Raw genomic sequence first — 26,029 nt, 5'->3', positions numbered from 1 at the left:
CTGTTCTCACCCGACCGAATGTAATTTTTTTTTATAACTTTTTACGTCATGTATTATATACAATAACCTTCATAGAACTCTTTAATTGTAACGTTAGACACCAATTTGTAACGTTCCAACGAACATTCATTGGGTGCCAATTTGTAATCCTTCGAGGCTCAATTTGTAACATCCCAACGTTGAGCTGCTGTTGTCAACTTGTAACCGCAAACCTTAGTTTGCTGCTACAATCCGACTAACATCACTAACAACGTTGGAGTGACAAATCGTTTCCCGTTGGGACCAATTTTTAACGTCATAACCCCTAATGTATCAATTGCAAAATTGCTACATTAGACGTTATACGAAACACTCCCTGGCTAGCTCACTCAGGACGTGAATATGGCCTACTCTGGAGCAACACATGCAAACAAGTAAAAAGAAGAAACAATACACAGTTAAATTAACACATGTTTATTAAAATATTAAACAAAAAAAAAAAGTAAAATACATGTTTAAATATTATGTTGAATTTAAATAAAAATTATTCGACTTCTTGCTACAGTGTTACATTATAGTAAGGAAAAATGCTTGTCACCAAATCCTAGGTTTTATCCTGGTCTTTTCTGCTATGGTTGTTAGCAAGCCATGTTGTTAGTTATGGATTTTCTTGCCCTGGAGTCAACTCTCCTAATGGAATGATAGTGCCATTCTCAGGCCGGTTGGTCTTCTGGATGTTAATATAAATTGACCCGCACCTGAGAAATGTATCCCGGAGGTTGACTAAAATGAAGAAAAACACACCTTGCTTCAGAAAATGGTGAAACCAAAATGAGAGACCTTGCTTGGGGGATGAATAGGTGACCAATCAAATTTAACAAAATTTTATCATTATTCACCCAAGCAAGTCGAGAAACAATTCTTATTTATGTAGCAAATAAGTAAAAGTAAGGATATATAATCTTTTTAAGCAAATGGTAATTAATTTTTACTACTGAATTATTCTAATATTAATTACAAAGCGGATTCGGTAAAAATGACAAGATATATTCATTGAAAAGCTAGATAATTTAGAATTTAGAAACATTTCTATATAGAAATGGTAGTTTGTCAAAAGTTAATTATTATTAAAATCAAAAGATATTAAGGATTTAAATTCAATATTTAAAACTGTAAAAATATTCGTAAAAATTTTACATACTATATTAAAGAAACTATATATTTCTTATTGCTTATAGTTTTTATATAAAATAAAAAAAAACGTAAGAAATATCCACAAAAATATGTACCTACTTACATATGATAATCATAAATAATGAGATTAGAATTTTCAAAGTTAAAATTATAAAAAGATTTTTATACAACAGGTAGAATCAGGAAACCGATAAAATATATTAAACTCTTACCTCCTAATTCAGGAGACGACACAACAATTGGTTATTTATTATACTAAAGTCATGAAGAAAATCGACATTTTTAGAAATAAAAGCCATTATATCGACTTTTGTATCGAACGGGAAGGGGGAAATGTCAACAAAAAGGAGTCTTTGTCACTAGCATTAAACTAAACAGAGAATAAAGATGGCACCTCTCGTTCCAAAGTAACAGAAATAGAGATGAAAATAAAATTCATTCTTTAGAAACTTGAGTAAAAGATAAAAATGATGATTATTAAGAAAATAGGAAAGGTAGATACTGAAATATATATATATAAAGAAGATAGATTTGGACGCCAACTGGTTTTTATACCAAATACCAGTAAAAATGAAAAGAGAATAATGAATCAATTAAGTAACGATATAATTCTGATACAATCTATATCTGAGAAAATATATAGAAAAATAAGAGATACAATGGAGGATATAGAAGAATATGAATTATGACAGAAGATATGGGAATTGGAGAATAGAATTAACGAAATATATTAACATAAGAAAGAAAGCAGGCAATGTAGCAGTTATAACGCTACACACTTCCACCACCCAGTAGAAAAATTTCGAAAGTACCTTGAGAAATTTTTCTCATCACTAAACTCATTATATGTTATGATCATCAAAATAATAATAAAGGTAATCTTTACCAAATAATAAAGTTATCTAGATACCTAGATATAGGTATAATAACTTGTAAGTTTAGGTACTATTATTTAAACAAAATAAAGTGAAAATGGTTAACTTGTGATAAGATATAAAAATTAATATACTTATATTAACCTAAGTCAAAAAAAATAAATGACTATCACCCAACGAATTATAGTATCCGTTAAACTAGAATTTTAACTACATAATTATAAACTATGTATTACAGTATTGTAATACTATATACACTAAATGACTTTAGAGTGAGCACTCTGGGTATTATTTCATCCCCAACGAATTATAGTATTCGTCACACTAAAATTATGAGGCAAATATTTATGTGCTATACATTGTAGCAGCATGTAACAGGGCTTTAGAGTTAATACTCAGGGAAATATTTTATCCCAACGAATTATAGTATTCGTCACACTAAAATTGGTCGTAGACCAAGAGGGAGAAAAGCTACGTTAAGGGTTATCCGCAATCTTTGGTACTGTACATCGATTATACACTGGGCCGATTGAAATCATGTTGGTATGAACGCAGTAGCTCATAATCCATGGTTAAACCTCGAAAGCGCTCCTCAGAGACGACAGTCCTGTGTACTATGAACCCCCCGACGCCATACCCTAAAGACAACCTTACCATTAAAGGAAGATCCAGTGGTATAAATGTACATCTCCACCACAGTTCGGTCCCATATATATGTAATTACATAAATATCATACAAAAACAACTAATATGGGGACGATGTATCTATCACTCATGGAGATAAACATCGTTAGAAAGACATTCTTTCAAGAATGTTAGTTCTTAAGGGAAGTTGATTTTAAACCAAGGTAATTATGATATTAGCAATATCACTAGATATGCATATAATCATTAAGTTATAAAAGATAAGATATCATAATCATCAGTAATGCAGTAGGTATATAAATCCAAATATTAGTTATCATAATACTAATCTAGATTTTAGTTGCATATATTGCATGAGATAGTATGAGTAGAACATTATAAGCAGTTAAGAAAGATAAGGTAAACATCAAAATATAAAAGAAATAAGTAAAAATTTAGTAAGACCAATCTAGACATCTATTAAGTATAAAATTTACACAAGATGAAAAGAAAACTGCACAAAATTATACTCAGTTGAACTGAAGAAGAAAAATTAGTCATAAATATACTTTGATTTAAATCCAAACGTTATGCACCTGTTAGAATAATAAAGTAATCTATACAGAAAAATTGTACAGAGCAAAGTTATACAAGAGGGTATAAAAAACAAAACCTTTCCATTGTCATTTCAAAGAGACACAACCCTACACCAGATTTCTAAATAGTAGTATGCATAAGGTTAAATCTACCTTGTAAATGCAATAAAAAAATAATTTCATTAAAATATAACACTCAGGAAAAAGAAAATTCATTGTAGTTATGAGGGCAATCATTGTGAACTAAATCAGAGAAACTTATTATGACTAAACTTCAATAGACAGTATGGTCTGGAAACAATTACATTGTTTATTAAAGATAAGAAGATAATGAGAATGAATTCTCAGCATATTGCATATGCATATTTATGGACTAAGGCAAGTCAATAAAACAGCAAATTGACATTAAGCTAGTATAAGATAAAGTAATTTTTGTACCAAATAGTATCAAAAATTAAAGGTAGGTAAATATCAAGATAATTATGTCATACAAGTAATTTTGATTGTCAGATAAACATAAGTATATTCTTCACAATACCTAGTAAGTCAAAGGTCTACACAAAAGACATTAAAGATACTGTATAAAATTTGGCTTACTTATGATAAAGGAAAATACAAAGCAAAGATAAGATAAGTTGTGGTAATATCATATAAAATTGCTATAACACTAAACACTATCCAGGGATCTACACAAAAGAAATAGAACTAGAACTGCATAAATATAGACGTATGTATTTAAAATGTTAAAGACAATTCAAATGCAATCAAAAACTTCAAAGCTTCATAATCTTACACCAGAGGTTTCTATAAAAGAAGATATATGCATAAGATTACTTTCACTCCAAAAGATAAAGAATTATGCCTAACGCAACACCCCTAATGGGTAAATGGAAAATATTAACGCCCTTGTTAATAGTTTTCCTGCAGTGACCTCAAGTCCCGCGAAGATAAATCATCCTAGGCAATTTTTATGTGCTTGTCCGAACAAATCTCATATTTGAACCCACTCAACGGAAAAACAAGACACTTGCACTAGGTATGAAAATTAGACATAAGTTATTACCGCAATAGTTTTAATAACACCATAAAGGTAATACAAGTAGCTAACTTGTAAAAGTAAGAGATAATGTGTTATTAAACGAAGATAAAGATAAGTAAATAACAATCAAACTTGTGAAAGGTAGTAGATAAATTTTCTAGCAAAGGTTCTCATAACTAAATATTTTATTGAAAAGTCCATAAATAACGAAGATATTTGTTAACGCAGGTAATAAAAATATGTATAAGCTTAACAAAAGAGATAAGAAGATAATTTAAAATATATGCAAGATATATGTAAGTTTAAATTACACTTAAAGGTAAGATATAATAGTATAACTGCAAGTTTTACTCAAAAGATATATTTTTAATATGCATTACTGATTTTCATCGTCACTAGAATCAGTGACATCTAATTTGATATCCCTGACATGAAAATTTCCAAGATCATTTCCATCTAGATCCTTTAAATTGTAGACTAATTTAGACAAAACTTTATTGACAATACAGGGGACAAATTTTGGTGCTAGTTTTGCAGAGAAATCATCGACAGCTTTTGATAGGACAAAATTTTTCTTCCAGACTTTATCACCAACGTGATATTTGACATCACGTCTACGAAGGTTATACCTGCTAGAATTCGTCGCATAAGAGTGACGTATTCTCTTTTGCACTTCTTTGAAAATAGAAGACATATTTTCTAGTGGTCTTGGGTCGTATAGCTTATTATTAATATTAATGACATTGCTTGCTTTGTCTTCTATTGCACCAAAGAAGGAACCGTCCAAAGGGATATTTCTGGCAAAAGTTAGAAACGAAGGACTACATTGTGTAACTTCGTGTTTGGCTAGGCGAATAGCCTGGGCAATCTTAAAGATTTCTTTGTCCCAATCTTTATGATTATCATGTATAAAAGAACGAATAGCTGTTACGATAGTTTTGTTAACTCTCTCAGTAGGATTTATTTGAGGAAAATATCTCGCATTATACCAAATTTTTTGTACTTTATATTTATTCATTAAATTTTTGAAATCATTGGAAACGAACTGTTTCCCATTATCAACTGCGAAAATTTGTGGTACCCCAAAGATAAGAAAAACTTGATTTTCAATAAATTTAACAATAGCTGTAGAGGTAGCATTTGCCATTGGATGGACAAAAATAAATTTCGTGAACCAGTCGACAACAACTAAAAGAAAACGATTTCCATTTTTAGATCTAGGATAAGGGCCTAATAAGTCAGCAGATAAAAACTGAAATGGAAAATTAATATCTCTGTACTTTCCCATTAAACCAGCAGGAGGTACATTTCCTGCTTTACTAGCAGCACAGATTTTGCACTTACTGATATAGTTTGCGACATAAAGTCTCATTCTAGGCCAGTAATACAATTCCGTAATTCTAGAGAGCGTTTTATATACTCCTAGGTGAGCAGCTGTAGGATCATCATGAAAGAGTTTCAAAATATCTTTTCTGTGAGGAGACGGAACGAAAATTTTCCATTCTGGGGAAGGATCTGAAAACTTATTCCTTGAAAAGATATGCTTGTAAAGAACATTACCATGAACTTTAAAAGCAGGAAATTGACCTGGATTATTTTGTACTTTTTGTACCATATTATCATACCAAGTATCTGTTTTAAGATTAGATAAATCTAAAAGAGAAATTTCAGGATTTTGTTCAGGTATTCTAGAAAGGGAATCAGCCACAACATTTAAAGAACCACTACGGTGAATGACAGTGAACTTGTGACAGGATAGTTTCATTATCCATCTGGCAATTCTAGGAGAAGGGTTTTTCATGGAATATAACCACTGTAAGGATGAGTGATCAGTAATCACAGTGAAGTTTTCACTTCCTTCAATATAACACCTAAATTTTTCAATAGATAATAAAATAGCCAGCAGTTCTTTCTCAGTAGTAGTGTACTTACGTTGAGCTTTAGAGAGAGTTTTACTAAAGAAAGCTATAGGATGCTCTAAACCATCTTCTTTTTGAAATAATACACCCCCAACACCAGTGTCACTTGCATCACAAGCAAGATAAAAATGCTTGTCAAAGTCTGGACTAGCAAGAACAGGAGCAGATGTTAGTGCCTGTTTAATCTGACTGAAAGCTAAGTTAGCTTCTGGAGTCCAAACAATAGACTGTCCTTTCTTTTTACCCTTGAGTAAATCAGAAATGGGAGTACAAATGGATGCAAAATTATTCAAAAATCGACGGTAATAACCTATCAATCCGATAAGTCTACGAATTTGAGTAGTAGTTTTTGGAACTGGATATTCCAAAATAGCTTCTACTTTAGCTGGGTCAGTTCTTAACCCTTGTTGATCTACAACAAAACCAAGAAATTTAAGAGAAGGTCTACAAAACTGACACTTTTCAAAATTGACTGTAAGATTTGCATATTTAAGTCTCTTAAACAACATTTTAAGAATTTTGATATGACAATCAAAGTCAGGAGTAACAACAATAATATCATCAAGATAATAGAAAACATAAGGCTCCAGTAAAGGACCTATAACTGAATCCATAACTCTGCACATAGCTTGTGCACTATTATTTAAGCCAAAAGGTAATACATTAAAACAGAACAAACCTCTATTTTGAACTGTAAATGCAGTCTTTAATTTGGATTGATCATCCAAAGGTATCTGATAAAAAGCTTGTTTTAAATCGATTGACGAAATAAATTTAGCATCTCTTACTTTAGATATGATTGAATCTATTAAAGGCATGGGGTAACTATCAGGAACTGTTATCGAATTAAGTTTTCGACCATCAAAACAAACTCTATAGGAACTATCTTTCTTCGGAACCAACCACAAAGGAGACAACCAAGGTGTACTGGTTGTTAATGGTTCGATGACTTTCAACTTAAGCATCTCATCAACTCCTTCGTTGAGAATTTTCTGCATAGCAGGCGAAAGAGGATATTGTCTTTGCCTAATTGGTTTCGCATCACCAGTGTCTATATGGTGAGTATACAAGTGGGTTCTACCAATAGAATCTGTTGGGCCTATTCCCTTAAACAGTTTGACTACCGAATGTAGTTGTGAAAGCTGATGGGTGGATAAATTCTCTGAACTTACTATAGTATTAACAACACAAGTTGACAGTTGAGCTGTACTATACGAAAAATTTGTGAAATCCAAAGAAATTCTAAACAATTTTATAAAATCCATACCTAAAATCATTTTATGTGAGATAGAAGGAACCACTAAAACTTTTAACTTTTGTGTGCTATCAGATAAGGTAACAGGTAAAAACACATAACCTAAGGTACTTTGGACATTACCATCAGCAGTGGTTAGCTGTACTGAAATATCATAGTGAAGATGCAAATTCAACTTCTTAAGAAGAAATAAGGCTGGAGAGCCAATAATAGAGACATTACTACCAGAGTCTACAAGTGCAGATATTGTTTCACTGCCAATATTTATTGAAATATATGGTCGATTATCCTGTGTACGAATATCGAGAAGAGGATTAGTTCTACATAAAGTATCAGACGTTGAAATCAACGGAAAAGAAATATTCGCAGGATTTAAAGAAACATTGTGCGTTGTATCTATGGGAGTTTTGTCTATAGGTAAAGGATTAAAATCACAATTAGAATCAGAAGTTTCAGCTCGCGTTTTAATAATAGGTGGTAGTTGAAATGTTACTCTTGTCCTTTGTTTGAAGTTTTCTTCAAATTTTTTCCTGGTATGTTCTTGCCTTTTAGGTTTGATGCAGACATTTGACTGCAATGAGGTTGATTCCTGTCCGCTATCGAACAACCTCGCGCTTCGTTTTTTGAACATTTGGGGCAATGTGCCTTAATAACGTTCTTAAAACCGCAACCATAACAAAATTTATTTTTTTGGTACCTGCACTGAGGATACACATGACCTCGTTTGTTGCAATTCCAACAAATTTCATCAAGTGAATTTGTTTCATATGAAAATTTCTTATTATTATTATTAAAGTGGGGTATAGATAACGCAGACTCAATTCTTTTACAGTAAGAGGTAAGATCAGATACAGTGTCTATATCGTGCAAAGCCAAAGCTTTGATGTAGTCTGGCAAAAGACCACGTCTAATTTCAGATACTTTATCTTTCTCTGAAACGACAGAAGGTAAACGGAAGAAAAGAGCTTCAAAATTAGAGATAAATGTAGATACAGGTTCTCGAAAAGATTGCCTTGTAGAACGAATTTGTTCCCACAAATTCCTCTCATAATCTGCCGGAAGATAAGTTTCCTTTAAAGCGGCAACTAAGTCAGACCATGACTGAAATGTCTTTTTAAGAAGATGATTATGCCACCAAGTGAAAGCATTGCCATCAAACAGATCTCCTGCAGAAAGAAACAGGTCATCATTAGAACAATTCCTGGAGATTTTAAGCGTCTCAATTTGTTCAAGAAAAGGAATCAAAGGCTGTTTGCCGGAAAACTTTTGAATTCCCCATTTATAAATGGGCACAGACTTCACTACTGAAGATGCAGTATGTGATTCTACCCTAACTGGAGTAGATTCTGAAGGAAGATTAAGTTTTTCCACAAGCACACCCTCAATTGACAATAATTTACTCCGTAACTGTCTTTTGAGTGTTTCCTGCGTTGAAGAAGTGGTCTTCAGACGAGATACACGGCCAGACAAATGAGTTAAACGAGAACAAATACATTTGTACCTATAATCAGACTTACTACCTGAAAATTCATCGATGATACTAGATAAATCAGCAAGAGTAGCCAAGGCCTGATTATGGTCTTGCTCAAATTCAAGAGGGACAACTGTTTCAGAGAAGCTTCTGTCTGATGCTTCCTGAGACAAAATTCCACTAAGGACTCTTCTTTTCTCATCGACAGTAGAAGGAACCTCAAGATCTCTAATAATTAACTCATAGGTTAACTCATCAGTTTTCAAATGCTTAGGGTTGATGGTAGCCATTTTGTAAGATTATTTAAAAAACAATAATTGATGTAAACCAACAAGTAACCAAATCAACTTTAAAGATAAAGATAATTAAATTTACGAAAATAATATAAAACTACTATTTTATATTTAATTAAGTTTTAACACTACCCAACAACACATGAACTTGTCAAGGTTAATGATAACCAGCAGACAAAAAAGGTTGGTGATCAAAAAAAAACTATCAGTAAAAATTAGATAAAAAAAATAAGTATAAAAAAGTAAGTAAGATAGAAAATAGATATTTTTACTGAAATTTAATAAATTTACTACTGAAAATAGGAAGAAAAATGTTAAAGATAATAATAGCAAGAAAATATAAAAGTATTGTTTCAACTAAATACAAGAATGTATGCATTACTCAGAGTATATTACGTTGGTGCGCCAATTTGTAACGTTAGACACCAATTTGTAACGTTCCAACGAACATTCATTGGGTGCCAATTTGTAATCCTTCGAGGCTCAATTTGTAACATCCCAACGTTGAGCTGCTGTTGTCAACTTGTAACCGCAAACCTTAGTTTGCTGCTACAATCCGACTAACATCACTAACAACGTTGGAGTGACAAATCGTTTCCCGTTGGGACCAATTTTTAACGTTATAACCCCTAATGTATCAATTGCAAAATTGCTACATTAGACGTTATACGAAACACTCCCTGGCTAGCTCACTCAGGACGTGAATATGGCCTACTCTGGAGCAACACATGCAAACAAGTAAAAAGAAGAAACAATACACAGTTAAATTAACACATGTTTATTAAAATATTAAACAAAAAAAAAAAGTAAAATACATGTTTAAATATTATGTTGAATTTAAATAAAAATTATTCGACTTCTTGCTACAGTGTTACATTATAGTAAGGAAAAATGCTTGTCACCAAATCCTAGGTTTTATCCTGGTCTTTTCTGCTATGGTTGTTAGCAAGCCATGTTGTTAGTTATGGATTTTCTTGCCCTGGAGTCAACTCTCCTAATGGAATGATAGTGCCATTCTCAGGCCGGTTGGTCTTCTGGATGTTAATATAAATTGACCCGCACCTGAGAAATGTATCCCGGAGGTTGACTAAAATGAAGAAAAACACACCTTGCTTCAGAAAATGGTGAAACCAAAATGAGAGACCTTGCTTGGGGGATGAATAGGTGACCAATCAAATTTAACAAAATTTTATCATTATTCACCCAAGCAAGTCGAGAAACAATTCTTATTTATGTAGCAAATAAGTAAAAGTAAGGATATATAATCTTTTTAAGCAAATGGTAATTAATTTTTACTACTGAATTATTCTAATATTAATTACAAAGCGGATTCGGTAAAAATGACAAGATATATTCATTGAAAAGCTAGATAATTTAGAATTTAGAAACATTTCTATATAGAAATGGTAGTTTGTCAAAAGTTAATTATTATTAAAATCAAAAGATATTAAGGATTTAAATTCAATATTTAAAACTGTAAAAATATTCGTAAAAATTTTACATACTATATTAAAGAAACTATATATTTCTTATTGCTTATAGTTTTTATATAAAATAAAAAAAAACGTAAGAAATATCCACAAAAGTATGTACCTACTTACATATGATAATCATAAATAATGAGATTAGAATTTTCAAAGTTAAAATTATAAAAAGATTTTTATACAACAGGTAGAATCAGGAAACCGATAAAATATATTAAACTCTTACCTCCTAATTCAGGAGACGACACAACAATTGGTTATTTATTATACTAAAGTCATGAAGAAAATCGACATTTTTAGAAATAAAAGCCATTATATCGACTTTTGTATCGAACGGGAAGGGGGAAATGTCAACAAAAAGGAGTCTTTGTCACTAGCATTAAACTAAACAGAGAATAAAGATGGCACCTCTCGTTCCAAAGTAACAGAAATAGAGATGAAAATAAAATTCATTCTTTAGAAACTTGAGTAAAAGATAAAAATGATGATTATTAAGAAAATAGGAAAGGTAGATACTGAAATATATATATATAAAGAAGATAGATTTGGACGCCAACTGGTTTTTATACCAAATACCAGTAAAAATGAAAAGAGAATAATGAATCAATTAAGTAACGATATAATTCTGATACAATCTATATCTGAGAAAATATATAGAAAAATAAGAGATACAATGGAGGATATAGAAGAATATGAATTATGACAGAAGATATGGGAATTGGAGAATAGAATTAACGAAATATATTAACATAAGAAAGAAAGCAGGCAATGTAGCAGTTATAACGCTACATAATTACAAAAGAACTGTTAGATGTAATAGCGTATCATTTTTTTTATTTCTTTACGCTGCAACCACATGGGTTATTAACGACCTAAAAAATATAATACAGGTAAAGTTTGAAAAAATTACAATAATTACAATCCTGAGTCTTTACGAAAACTTATTGTCTTTTTTTAGTGTTCATGTTTTTTCTTAAGGCCTCCTTTATATTACTTGGGATAGTGTGCTTCCCTTTTGCTGCTTCATATGTTTTGCACCGAGTTAGTATATGCTCCACGGTGAGTGTCCCTTGACAATTCTCGCACATTGGCGGCACAGTCAGCGCAAAGAAGCGTTTATGTATCAAATCACTGTGTCCCAGCCGCAAACGCGCTATTCTCACTTGGTCGTGTCTGTTCGCTGTGGGTTGGAGCCACGGTTTTACTAATTGTTCGATTTCCTTGAGTTTACCTTGCGATGCACTCTACTTATTCCGCCACGCACTCAACACTTTATTTTTTATTTCTGACGGGAAGTCACCAGAAGAAACCTCATTAATAAGAATGGAGTCCTGGCTAAAGGATGCTAAGCGGATTAGTTCATCTGCTTTTTTTGGTGTTTTACAGCTTTCGCTGTAATACCAGTTCTTGGAAATTGGATAATAATTACAACCGATTGCAGTGATTTACTTAAATATATGTATCCAAATAGATCAAAAAAGTATATTTTATCTACTCATGATTCCAATATTCAGTATACAAATCACTTTCACTTAGTTTTTTACTTAATTACTATTACATTTACTTCAATAATTACTATTTAACTAGCACGATAAATGAGTGCCTAAAACACGTCTTTCTCACTTGGTGGTCAAACATCGACTCATTGCGTATCATTGCTTTTATTGTTTACGCCTAGTCGTTTAGTACAAGTGTGTGCATTCCTTTTATTCTCGACAGTAAGTTAACAATAAATATTATTTGAATAAATTAGCACGATACATAACAGCATGCCGTGGAAAATATGCTGACCGAAATTGACTACCGATATTTTCTGTATGAACTTTTTTGTTTAATTTGTTGTGTGTTATTTGTTACACCGCTATTTTTTTTTCTTATAAATAGAATAGATGCTTTCGAGTTATCGTTTCTCATTTTGTTGTAAACTAAAAATAAGATAAAAATTCAAAAATGCGAAAAATCTTGAATATTGTAATTATATTAATTAACTAATTTAATACTAATATTAATTAAAATTAGTATTAAACTAATATTAATTAATTGAAAATGCCACAAGAAAATAGCTTCAGAACTATATTAAAACAGTTAACTCTACTATTATACAAATACACAACAGATAGATAGTTTAAGAAAATTTATTTCATTTTTTTATTCTTCGAAATTTGTCATTTGAGACCTCATCTATAATGTTTATGTAATTTTATTTCGCCCGTCCGCTGGCGGGTTAATAGAAAATCTTTCATGCAGTATTTCTGCACTTTTGTACTGCATTTTTATAATTTAATATATAACTAGCTGACCCGGCCACGCGTTGCTGTGGCTAAAGTTTTTGTTATATTACATTATAGTAAACAATCTAAGAGGAACAATAAGAGAACATCAGTCACGGAGTCCACTATGCTTTTTCACACAGATGGTATTTGTAAAAAAAGATGGTGATCTCCTTATTTGACTTTCTACTACTATAACTCTTTAGTACAATGAAATTATTTACGAACAAAGACGAAAATGTTGATGTTGGTATACAAATTCACTGGATTGAGATTTGAAGGGGAAGTACGTTGAACACAATTAATTGAAATGTTCTTACACTTGATATTAAGCAGAAATCAATAGGTACAAAATAAAAATTTATCAGATTTATTATTTCCATTTAATTTTATAACAAATATAAGTATATTACAGTATAATACAGTAAATAACATGTGACGCTTAAACTCATGAATGAGGTAGGCAAGGCAGACAGTCTTAAACTTTTAAACATTAATATCTATTTTTTTGAATTATAAATACTTTCAATTTCAATTTAATTTAACACCAATCGGTGCACAATGTTTTTGATTAACCTGTCTTTAGCTAACACAAATAGATTCGACGGTTTCCCAACACGTGAACACGCAACATATAGTTGCCCGTGAGAAAAACATGGATTTTCCAAATCTAAACCACAAATGGACATTGTTTGACCTTGAGATTTATTTATAGACATGACGAAAGCTAAATGAATTGAAAACTGTAGCCTTTTGAACGATATTGTAGAATCTGATGGTATCATCGGAATACGTGGCAGCAGGACCACTTTTCCTTTAAACTTCCCAGCCAAAATGGTTGCTTCAAGAATGTTTCCGGTGATCTTTTGATGACCAAACGCGTACCGTTACATAATTGAGGTGGATTCAAATTACGGAGGAGAATAATAGGAGAACCAATCTTTAATCGAGGATTATGTGGTGGCATTCCAGGGATATCTAATGAATTTAAAAATTCAATCGGAAAATTTACACTTTCATTTTCATCAACAACAGTATCGATTGATTTAAAAAACATCAGATCACCTGGAAACAACTGTTGTATCTGGAAGTTAATTTCGTCAACATCAACGTTTTTGGCTGCCAAAATCGCCCGTTGACTAAGCCATTCATGATTCAAATAATTATTCTGTATATCCGGGAAAATACTCTGAATCAATTTATTTTTATCCTGAACAACAGTGCAAAAATTGTCTGGTAGTTTAATGCATTGCGTATTTGGTTGCAGTTCTATTTTAGCGTTCCCAATATCTAGTAGTTGTTCGGAAAATATTTGTGCTGATGGATCATTTTGCAATTGTACTCGCATATTTATGGTCAATCGAAGTGTTTCAACACTTCGCCATAAGAATGATTGTTTCAAACATGCATTAATCTCATCCGCGAAAGTAGAGCGAGGTATAACCGGTAAGGTCTGCCGGAAGTCACCAGACAAAAGTAAGATAGCACCACCGAAAAGTTTATTATTGCTGTTTAAATCTTGCATAATTCTGTTTAATGCTTCAAGTGAATATTTGTGTGCCATTGTGCACTCATCCCAAATTATTATAGAACTCTTCCGCAACACTGCAGCTATTCCATTATTCTTTTTGATGTTACACATTGCATCTGGTTTATTACGAACGTCCAATGGCAGCTTGAATGTTGAATGTGCTGTTCGCCCACCATCCAGTAAAGTAGCCGCAATGCCTGACGATGCTACTGCTAATGCGATTTTTTGTTGCGACCGTATTTTGGCAAGAATCAACGATATTAAAAATGTCTTACCGGTTCCACCGGGTGCATCCAAGAAAAAAAAACCGCCTTGTTCAGCAGCAACAGCCAGCATAATCCGATCATAAATAATTTTTTGTTCTGCTGTCAGTAATCGTTCACTGTTCATGATAATTGCTGCTAAACTTCCATGGTCATATTGATTTTCTTGTTGTAAATCAGTATTGACTAAGTCGGTGGCTGGACGATTAGGTGATGGCATACCATAATGATTAAGTGGTAAATTTGAAATAAGAACACATAAATCCTCTATCAAGACCAATGCTTCATTGTACATTTCTGGTGTATAATCTATGTTTTAGCATTGATTTGTTTGTCTTATTCGGTGCAAGATGTCTTCTGACATACAATTTTTATATTTTTCCCACAAAGTTTGTGCTTGCGAGGGATAACATGTCGTCAAAATAATTGCAAACAACTGACGAATGTTATTCGGTGTTGATGTCAACGCAGCATCAGCTAGCGTTAAGTCCCAATAATTATCGTCTTCTAGCAATTGCAGTTCACGACATGCATCCTGGTATGTCTTGAATACTGGACCATTAACTGTTCGTAAAAATTCAAAAGACGTTGGTCCGGGAACATTCACCAATAACAAACGTAAATAGAAGCACTCACGTTGCTTTGGATGTACCGTGTAAAGTCTCCCCAATGTCTTAGCTTTGAATATGCCTGTAATGGAAGGATGTGGTTTTCCTTGTTTCCGTGGCTCCGATTTTTTACTGGAATTGTTCCATGTAAAATAACGTGGAACATCACCAAACACCAATGTCTTCGCGAATTGGCCAAAAACATCAGGTTTTTGACACAATGTAAAAAATTCAGTTAGAGTCGTTTTCGGAGCTTCAAACGCTCTTTGGAGAACATTTTCTTCAGTGAAGTATACACGTTGACCGTTTTCAAGATGTATTGCCAGATGTTGGACAGCAGGATCTCTTTCGTGGATGGGAAAGCTGAGAATATGCCAAATAGCTTCATTGCTGCTAATGTATCTGCCCATTTGGTATCGTGCTATTTTGTCATTTTTATTTATGTTTTGTACTTCAAATATGGCCAAATCACTGCCTTTGTTTACATATTTACAAATATACTTAATTGATTTAACAGAACTGCAAAGCTCAACATTGATATGAGCTTTGTAAGTTTTTGAAAGTAGTGGTGAGTATGGTACCACCCACTGATTATCAAACTCAACTTGATTTGGAAAGTTCGGCAGTCGCATTGTAAATGTGTGGCCACCATTCTCAGTACTTCTGCGGCGATACATTGGATAACCATCAATATCCGTGATCGTGTCATTCGTATGCGGCTTTGGGAAGTTTTTTTTACATTTTCCATTTTCCATGCACGGTGACGTCATGTTGAAAGCACCGCATGGCCCATGGATCATGTGTTTGGTGACAATATCAAATAATTCTTGATCAATTAATGGGTCTGGAATTTCGGCTGAAATTATTTGATCGATTTCTTCAGGACGGATTCTATCTTTAAGCCAAACCAAAATGTGGGCATGAGGCAAACCTCGCTTTTGCCACTCTATCGTATACAGCCAACAACGTGTGATACCAAAAATTGAATATTTAACAATAAAATCAATTAAGGATTTCAATTTTTGTTTAAACACACGTGCAGTTAAATCATGACGATGAATGGCTTGTTGTCCTGGCAATAGTAAAGTTTGTATCTCTTCCCAATTCGGATTACATGTGAATGTAATAAATAAATCCGGTCGGCCGTAATGACGTACGTAAGTCATCGCATCTTGTATGTATTCCTGCATGTTCCGTGGACTGCCGATGTAGCTTGAAGGTAAAATGAAAGCATTACCCATGTCATTGGGATTTAAATTTCCATCGATGTTTCCAGCAACAGCATCTCGTAAGTGAATATATTATTTCGATCGTAGTTTTGCCTGGTTGAATCGAAGGAAACACAAGCGTTCGCTTTCGACCTTAGCATACATATCAACAATGTATTGATGGAACAGCTGACGATATCGAAGGATATAATTGTCTTGATGTTGCCTAACCATTATTCGGTGTGCGTAGTATTTCATTAAGCTAACTTTATTATTTCTGTAATCACCTAAAAAAATAAAAAATAAAATGCAATACGAAATTAAAATCTATACATACAGTAAGAAAGTAAATAGATAATTGTCAAATTTACCGGTTTTAGGATCATACTGTTTGATATTAGGGTGATATTCATCTTGTCCTTGCCAAAATATCAATGGATATTGTAGTGCGTCATATGAACGGTGTAGATCCGAAATCGTACTGACAGTGTTGTCTCGCCGTGTAATTTTTATAGATCTTTTGTCAACTGGATCACCAACCATGATAACAGCAACCTGATCAACAGTTGGAGCGTTGAATCTACCAGCATGTTCACCTAATGGTACTTTGTCGGCTTTTATGACGATTTGATAATTGTCATTTTGCAGTCGTGGCGAAACTCTTTTGATCAATTGAATTAGTTGATTGTGATCTTCTAAAAAATTTTCCAATAATATCACAATTATTGCTCTTTCCTCTGCTTGTTCAATAAAATTATACAGACAACGAGTCGTCACGCGCTCTTCACAATCGCCCATAAAATAAATTTGAAGAAATTTCGGATTGTTATCAGGCATTGGCATCAGTGATCCGATTTTATGGTACACCTGGCCTTGAATTTTAAATGTAGTTTCAAAATTACGTCCATCTGATGCACGATCGCAAATTTTAGTTGCCCCAAATGACGTCATTTGGAAGCAAGAATTAAATTTGTGTATCTTACGCAAAAATAATTTGGAATCATCTGAATTGCCAGTAAGAAGGGATAATAAAGGCTCCGGCGGAGCGGGTAGAGGTGACAGCACAACTTTTCCTGATGCGCAGCACATGCCGGCTGCTTCATTCCGAAATTTCAATGCCTGACAATATTGACATATTTTATCCATTCCACCGATAGCAATTTTTGAATGCGCTGAGTAGTTAATATCTGGTGCATATTCAAAGGCAAGCCGAACGAATGGTGCACGTGGTAATGAGTGGCTGATCCGTTGCCTTTGTCGATCCAGTACTCGCACTCTAGCTATGTTTCGTTCTCGTGCCGCTCTTGTCCTCGTAATATTCTGAAAATAATAATTTAATCGTTTAAATATGAGAAAAGAAAAATTGAAAATCATTCTAATTAACTTTTATAATTATGTGTCATAATACTGACATGTACATATTAAATTATAGATTTTAAATAATAATTTCAATAAGAATTGAAATACTAATTTAATCGTTTAAATATAAGAAAAAAATCTGAAAAACTTGTTATCATAGCACATTGAAATAATAAGTGCTAAATATTTTTTAATAGAGGTTAAATAAAAACCATAAAAAAAAATTTGTACAACTATTGAAAAAGTGTAGGAAATTGTGTATCATTTTTGCATTGACATTTTAATTAAATTTTATAATTATGTTATAATACTTACATACATATATTCAAATTAAATTATAAAGTTTTGATCAATGAAGCACAAATAAGTAAAAAACAGGATTAATTTCACTGTATTATCTTCATTATAATATGAATTCAATTTACACTTCAGTCTAAGTAACACGTGGCCGGCTATGCTAACACCAAAAATTTAAAAAGTGGAAATAATTGAATTATACAGTATTTCGTTCACTACAAAATAAATCTAATTAATTTTATAGCGTCAACAACACGTGGTAATTATGCTATTAAAATGTATCTTATATGACACGTTCGTAGATTTACCATAGCAGCGCCATCTATTGATTACTTACTCAACCCAGTCGAAAGGTATCGACATCTGTTAGAATCATTTGGAGTTAACAGATAATTGTGACTGTCAAATAATAACAGACAAATAATTAGCAATAAATTAAAATTGCGACTATAATTTGAGATTTAAACTATCCTATCTCTCAAGTTGGATCGAACTGCACATGGTGTGCGAATTTTATTATAATCGGTTAATTGGTTTAGGAGTCCATTGAAGACAAACATTGTGACACGAGATTTATATATATTAAGATAAGATTTATAATAGTAAGGCTTTATCGTTATGGAAGAAACTAACACCGAGCAATAACTGTGAAAATAATTATATATTTCTAGCAGCATCCAAATATCCAGAACTTGGAAAGTTCTATATGTTTTGTTTAATTTTATAACATGATGGATTGTTAAAGTAATTCCTCGACAAATATAAAATTTTTAAAATATTTTTAAAAAACTACCAACACTAACATTGAAATTAAAGACCAGAAATTTTACCACTGGATAGAAGACAACATTTTGATAGAATTTCAATGTAACATTGTAAAAGAATTTCACAAAACACAAGATGGTTCTAAAAGTCCCCATAACTGGTTTTCACTGGTATGCTTCTGTAAACAGAAGAATCACCAACAATAAGTTCCGGTGTATGAGGTCAAAGCTTTTTTGGGAACTCTAATATTGAGCGGTTATCTGAACAGGAGAACTTTTTGTCGACGTGAAAGAGATACTTACAATTAAGTTGGGACGGGATTCTCATACACGAGATACATTTAAATTTATTATATAAAATTTTGAACTGACAGATAACTTGTACCTCAACAAGGAGATAAGTATACAAAAGTCAGGCCTCTGTTTGTTAACTCAAATATTAAGAAGTTTATGAAGTACACATTTTTAAATAAACTGCATTCTATAGATGAGGCAATATTCCTTATTTCGAAGAGTACTTATGTAATATATTTATCGATAGAAAAAAGATAAGATACAGTTACAATTTATGTGATGGTATATAAATTTTTGGCTAGTCCAGGGGTGGCACCAATTGTTGCCAAGATGAGGGAGCATAAGTTGAGATAGTTCGGTCATGTTCAAAGTAGATTACCCAATACGAAGAATTACTGATCTGTGGGTTCCTGGAAGTAGTAGGAGAGAAAGACCAAAAAAGGCCTAAGGGAGACGCTTAGGCAGGACATGTCGGTCCAAGATAAAAACTTATAAAGAAATGTAATTAAGGAAGCCAACTCCGCATAGGGATATAGGCAAAGAGAGAATGATGATAAAATTGTTGCCAATACTTGCTAGTTTAAACCATGTCAAGAATCATTATCTTATATTGGTACAATATGTACAGATTATGAAGTCGGAGTTTTATGTTGTATTGCAATATTTTGATAAACTAAGAAAAAAATGGCCCGATGAAAAATTACATTTCGTTTTTGTCAACTTTTGTATCTCTACTCCCTTTACGCAAAAACTGACGAAAAAAGATTTTTAGCACCGGCAAGGTTAGAGAAAATAATCGTATACAACTCGTCTGGTAAAACGGTTTGTTTTCGAAAGAGAAGAAAACGCTCCAGATATGAACAAAATAGAGAATCTTCATCTGTGATACTAGTACTATTTATAATTCCAATTAGAACAACATCAACTGGTATATTCATATGTATAATGTAAACTCAAGAGGAGTCAACCGTAGTGACCAAAATATTAGTAGTGACCAAAATATTTCGAATAGTTGTTTAAATGGTTCTAACCTACAAATGTATCCTTCACAGAATATTTTATGGTCTTAGAAAAAGGTACAAAAAATAGAGAAACAAATTGCGGCATACTTAGGTCAGTCGACAAAAAAAAATTTACATATGTAAATATTCCTAAAATATCCAGAGTACACTGTGCATAAGGTAAATACTTGTTTATTGTATTACTGTATTTTATGCTATTTTATTGTAAACAATAACCGTAATCAATTACAAGCCTTATGGATTCAAAAGAGTGGGGACTATGTCATTAAGCAATATGGTGCATAATATTACATAGTGAAAAATAATAGTTAAATATTAACCCTAGGTTGAAGATAACAAAATGGTAACATAATTATATTCGTTATCTCGATGTCAAAAGTCCGGTAACTAAAGCAGAAACTCTCAGTACTGCCAGCTAACCTTTACATACGCAAATATTCAAAAAGATTAAATCATTGCAAACGCTACTGGGCTCTGATTTGAACCGTTGCAGATTGCAATGTTAAAATGACTGTATATTTAAATATAATGTTAACTATACTAAATGTAAGTTAGTTGTATATCTGAACAAAGGTAGAGATTGTTTCTCACGCAAAAAAAGTATTTTAGTTGCATAAGAAGCAATATTTTTCTTTACTCATACGAGGCAATGTGTAACTTATTTTTTATCTTAAATTTAATTAAAATTAATAACTAAATTATATTAAAAATTTATAGTTGAAAACTTTCTAAATTTATTACTATTTTATTATAATAATATACTTTTTGGTGGTAATTATTTAAAGCAAAACAAAATAACTTTTATTTATACTCTAATTTAAATTTTTCTTGATTTTCTTGAAAGAAATACTCACCAAGAAGTACAACAACTGTTAACACTATCCACTTCATCTTAATGCAGTTTGGAACTCGTCACTATCACAGCTACTTTCAGTTTACTTGATCTCTTCAACCAAGCTGTATTTATATATGCTTTTAAATATTTAACCTATTAATAAAATAATAATTATGGGAATTTTAGTAGATAATTCTTAGTATTATATTTTATAAATTTGTGGTACGATGATAACCTTAGACTTCTAAATAAGAATAAATTGGCTAATATTGGATTTATTTTGAAGAATATAAGCTTGTTATTTATAAGATGACAATTGTGTTAAAACAAGCAACTTTATACATAATGCACTATACAAGGTGTGCCTAATATAATAATTTCTTATATGCACTTTTTTGTTTTAATCATATAATTATTTATCTGTTTATTCAAGAATACGTTGTCAACTTTATTTTTCACACTTTTGTGGTATTTCCAGGTCTTATTTATGTAAACTATATTTTTATATCTAAGGAAATAAATAAAAATAAATAAGAAATTTTTCTGGATCTGCTAATGATGATTCAGCTGTACATATTGATGAGAGTGGATCAACATAATCATACTAGACAATGTTAAGGCGTATTTTACCTTGCTCAAACCTACATGACAATTCCGTGTCTAAAAGTTACTATTACAAACTGTCTACTAAAGGCAACATGCTACATCTATTTACATTTAAGGCTTTACATTGTGCACTAGGTATGAACTTTTATTGCTCTTATACTTGTAAAACCTAAACAGACCATCTTAATAATACAGCACACTTAAAAACAGTTAAGAATAAGAAAGAAACTATGATGACGTCCTAATACTGCTATTTTGTGGTATCTTCGTGCTACAATTTCCATTTGGGAAAAACCGCAGGACCACTAAGTGTCAGGATAAATGAGCATGAAACATACATCAAAAACAGGAGCTTTGACAGATCATCAATAATCTTAAAAGATATAGACCAAAAAATACTCAAAGAAGCAGCAATCATCCTACTTATTGAATAAAAAATGTGTAGCAAACGTATCAGCAGAATCTGGCAGGCCTTCGTTGCCAATACTAAAAGAAGAAGTCGACAACACGAATATATCAACAATAGCCGAATAAAAACACCGAGACACATCATATTTAATTATACACAATACACATGCAACACACAAACAAACTACATAAACGCTCACTCACACATAAACGTTTAAGCATGTACAAATAATGCAGAAACGTACTTAACCCTTAACTGCTAGTTAGAAGTAATTACATAAGTACTATAAGTGGGTCTATACGACCCATTTTTTTATATAAAAAAAACAAATTTTTTATTTAAAACTAATATTACAAAACGAAGTACCATAGATCGTTTAAACAAAAATTGAAAATATTTTTTGCATTTTTTGCATACTTACTTCAGAGAGCATTTTACACTCTGTGCAAACATAGTTTGCTTTTCTATCTTTTTTGGCTGGACAGAAATGACATCTTTTTCTTTCTTAATTCTCATTGGTTTAAGGAATACGCAATAGCTCGAATCTGTCAGGGTACATTGAAGTTATATATTATTTTCTTTATGTGTGTAATATACAAGCTTTGGGCTAATTCTTTTAGGAATTTTTCCCGAGGGATAGAATTTCTTTTATTTCTTCTTCTTCTTCTTCTGTCTTATTGTATGTGGGCTTTAAAGTCTGTTTCTTCTTCAATATTAGCCTCCTAAATTGTTTAAATTGTCGCACCATCTTTTTCTTGATCTGCCAATACTTCTTCGTCCATTTGGTGACTTATTTCATGCTCTTCGTACTATCCTATCCTCTGTCATTCTAATAATGTTTTCGTTCCACTCCTGTTTCCGTTTTTTCACCCAGCCACTTATGTCTTCTATATTGCATGCTCTGCTTATGTTTTCGCTTCTCTCCCCATCCAACAGACTTTTCCCTGATGCTCGTCGGAGTATTTTTATATCTGTTGTTGATTTGTCAGGTTTTGTCTCCGCCGTGTATGTTAGTATAGGTCTAATTGCTTCTTTATAGAGTCTTGTTGTTGTATCTTGTCTTAGGTGTTTGTTCTTTCAGATTGTGTTATTAAGAGATTTCGCCGCTTTATTTGCTTTTACGCTTTGTTGTCGTACTTCTTCAACATCTCCGTAACTAGTTATATCTATTCCCAGATATCTAAACCTTACTTCCTGCTTTATTATCTTTCCGTAAATTTCGATTTTACATCGTAGTTGGTATTTAGATGTTATCATACATTTGTTTTTTTTTGGTGATATTATCATATTGTATTTCTTGGCTGGTGTACTAAAGATATGTGTTAATATTTGGAGTTCGCCTTCTGTCTCGGCGATTAATGCTGCGTCGTCTGCGTAACATAATATTTGATTTCTTTGATCCTCATTCTGTAGGTATAACTTTTACGTACTGCTTGTATAATTTAGTCAATAATTATATTAAAGAAAAGTGGGCTTAACGAATCACCCTGCCTGAATACGCTTTGTACTGGTATACACTGTGTTAGTTTTCCATTTACCTTTACCTTTGCCTGTATTCGATTATGTAAGTAGCTGTTTTCGATGGTCTGTATAATATTTATTGGCATGTTTTTTTTATACAGTAGGTGTAACACGTCTTCAACTTTGATGTGATCGAAAGTCTTTGTCAGGTCTATAAAACATAGATATGCTAGTTTATTGTACTCGATGGCCTTTTTTGTGATTTGTCTTAGTACAAATACGGCGTCTACGCAGTATCCTCTAGATCTGGATCCTTGTTGTTTATCTGATACAGTTGTTAGTTTACTGATTTTGTTGGTTAGGACTTTTGTGGTAAGCTTAAGTGCGGTGTTCAGTAGATTTACACCTCTATAATTGTTGAGGTCTTCTTTATCTCCTTTCTTGATCATTGGTATGATTATACTAATTCTCCATGAGTCTGGTATCTTGCAGTGCAATATTAGTTTTTGTATAAGTTTTGTCATCTCTAGGGTGATACTTTCTCCTCCGTGTTTTAGAAGCTCGTTTATTATTCCGTCTGGTCCTGGTGACTTTCTATTTTTGTGTGAATTTATGGCTATTTCTACTTCCTGAAAACTGATTTTTATTTCGTGTTTTAATTCAGGTACGTTATTGTGTTGATTTTTATTTTCCTTTGCTTTAAACAGTTCCGTCAGGTATATTTCCCATTCGTTTGCTATGTTATTGTATTCCTTCAATTCTACCATTTCTTTCCGTTTTTTTCTTATGAATCTCCATATTTGTTTTTGTGTACCGTATAAGTCGCTTTCCATCTTTTTTGTAAACTGTTCCCAGTGTTTATTTTTTGTTCTTCTTATCAACTGCTTTGTTTCATTTCGTATTCTTCTATAGCTGTCTCGGGATTCTGGCGTATTTAATGTTTTGTACTTCGTGTAGTTCTCTCTTTTCTTTTTATATTTCTCTTTTATTTCTTTTCCGAGCCAGGGTGTATTGTTTTTTTTTTGTTTGTTTTTTTTTGTTTAGTATGACTTTGCGTTTTCCTAGAGATTCTGTTGCTGCTTTTTCAATGTTGTTTTTAATTTATCCCAGCTCGCGTTTATATCTTTGATGTCGTCTATTTGTTTCAGCTGTATCTTCTGTGATCCTTTATTTAGAAACTGATATAACACACTGGACGTTAATACCTGCAATATTTATAACACGAAAAAATACTGCCATTGGTCATCTTTGTCATCTTTGAGCTACAGAATAACTGGCACATTTTTTATCAAAAGCATCCATACCGGTCTTTGTCGAATTATAAAATAAAATGATGTCGGGTTTTTTTGTTTTTTCATCAACACCATTGTCATGGTGCATTGTATATATCAGTATTACACTTTTGCCTTTCTTAGGTACATAATATACCATAATAACATCAGAAGTGAATCCAAACAAAGAACAATAATCTGACCTTTTTCTTTAAGGAAGGAATTCTGGTAAAATTTGGCCCTTATTTTTTTTAATTGTGCCAACGTAATTAAATGTTTTTTAATAATTCACGAACCATTTCCACCAAAGTGTTTCAGTCATCGCCAGTCACATTACGTCTCTTGCCACAAATTGGTCAAGTAACCCGTAAAACCACTTCGGTGGGATCAGAAAAGAGTGATTTTGTAGTTTTGTTTTAATTTGTGTCACTGTATATTTCTACGTTGTACATGTAATGCGTATTGGAATCCGCCAAAATTTGTATTTCTAAGCCCAAGAAATATCCAGGTGAGTAGTTTTTGGGACAATTTTGTACAAATTGTTGAAATATAATAATTATTGGGACCAATTTAGTGTCTCTTCTTCTCTCAAAGCATTAAATCGGAGACACGACATTATAAAGGAAAATCCTGCTAGTGTCATTGTACAAACCCAAAAGAATATTATTTATTATTCCAAAGGAACGTGCTTTAGATTTAAGATGCTATGTCACATCCAAAAACGTTTCAAGAACCTATGGAAAAAATTCGGTATCCGTTGCAGCAAACATGAAGTTTACAGCAAAGACTGCTGTAAAAGATGTCAGGGAAGCGAATAACAAACTAAAGAAATAATGAGCCATCCCAGTCTGTGAAGAAAGATTCGACACGATACGTTCTCGCAATTACATAACCAGCGAACAATGACTGTCGTCTTTTTGCATAATTAAAAATCAGTCAAAAAACTTAGAAATCGCTTATTGACATAGAAACTGTTGAGATTATACTGAAAACAGAATGGCCTAGGCATACAAGTACTCTGAAAAACTATACCGGAAGAACTAAACTAGCAAATGTTTCATCAAAGGAGCTAGATCAGAAATATCGACTATAAAATTGATCT

The 26,029-nt window shown here is 32.3% G+C and overlaps 1 protein-coding gene across 1 annotated transcript in view; it reads right to left on the bottom strand.

Annotated features, from left to right (window-relative positions):
• LOC140439832 (uncharacterized) overlaps positions 1-21,357 on the bottom strand; it is a 41,098-nt gene extending 19,741 nt beyond the window's left edge. The window contains exon 1 of the mRNA XM_072529984.1: positions 21,200-21,357. Coding sequence (XP_072386085.1) covers positions 21,200-21,236 — 37 coding nt within the window. The 5' untranslated portion in view covers positions 21,237-21,357. The remainder of the gene's footprint in view (positions 1-21,199) is intronic.
• Between the last annotated feature and the right edge of the window lie 4,672 nt (positions 21,358-26,029).

Source organism: Diabrotica undecimpunctata, chromosome 4 (genome assembly GCF_040954645.1).
Source record: "Diabrotica undecimpunctata isolate CICGRU chromosome 4, icDiaUnde3, whole genome shotgun sequence".
Taxonomy (NCBI): Eukaryota; Metazoa; Arthropoda; class Insecta; order Coleoptera; family Chrysomelidae; genus Diabrotica; species Diabrotica undecimpunctata.
The sequence above is the reverse complement of the archived record's forward strand: the minus strand, read 5'-3'. Positions and strand labels throughout refer to the sequence as shown.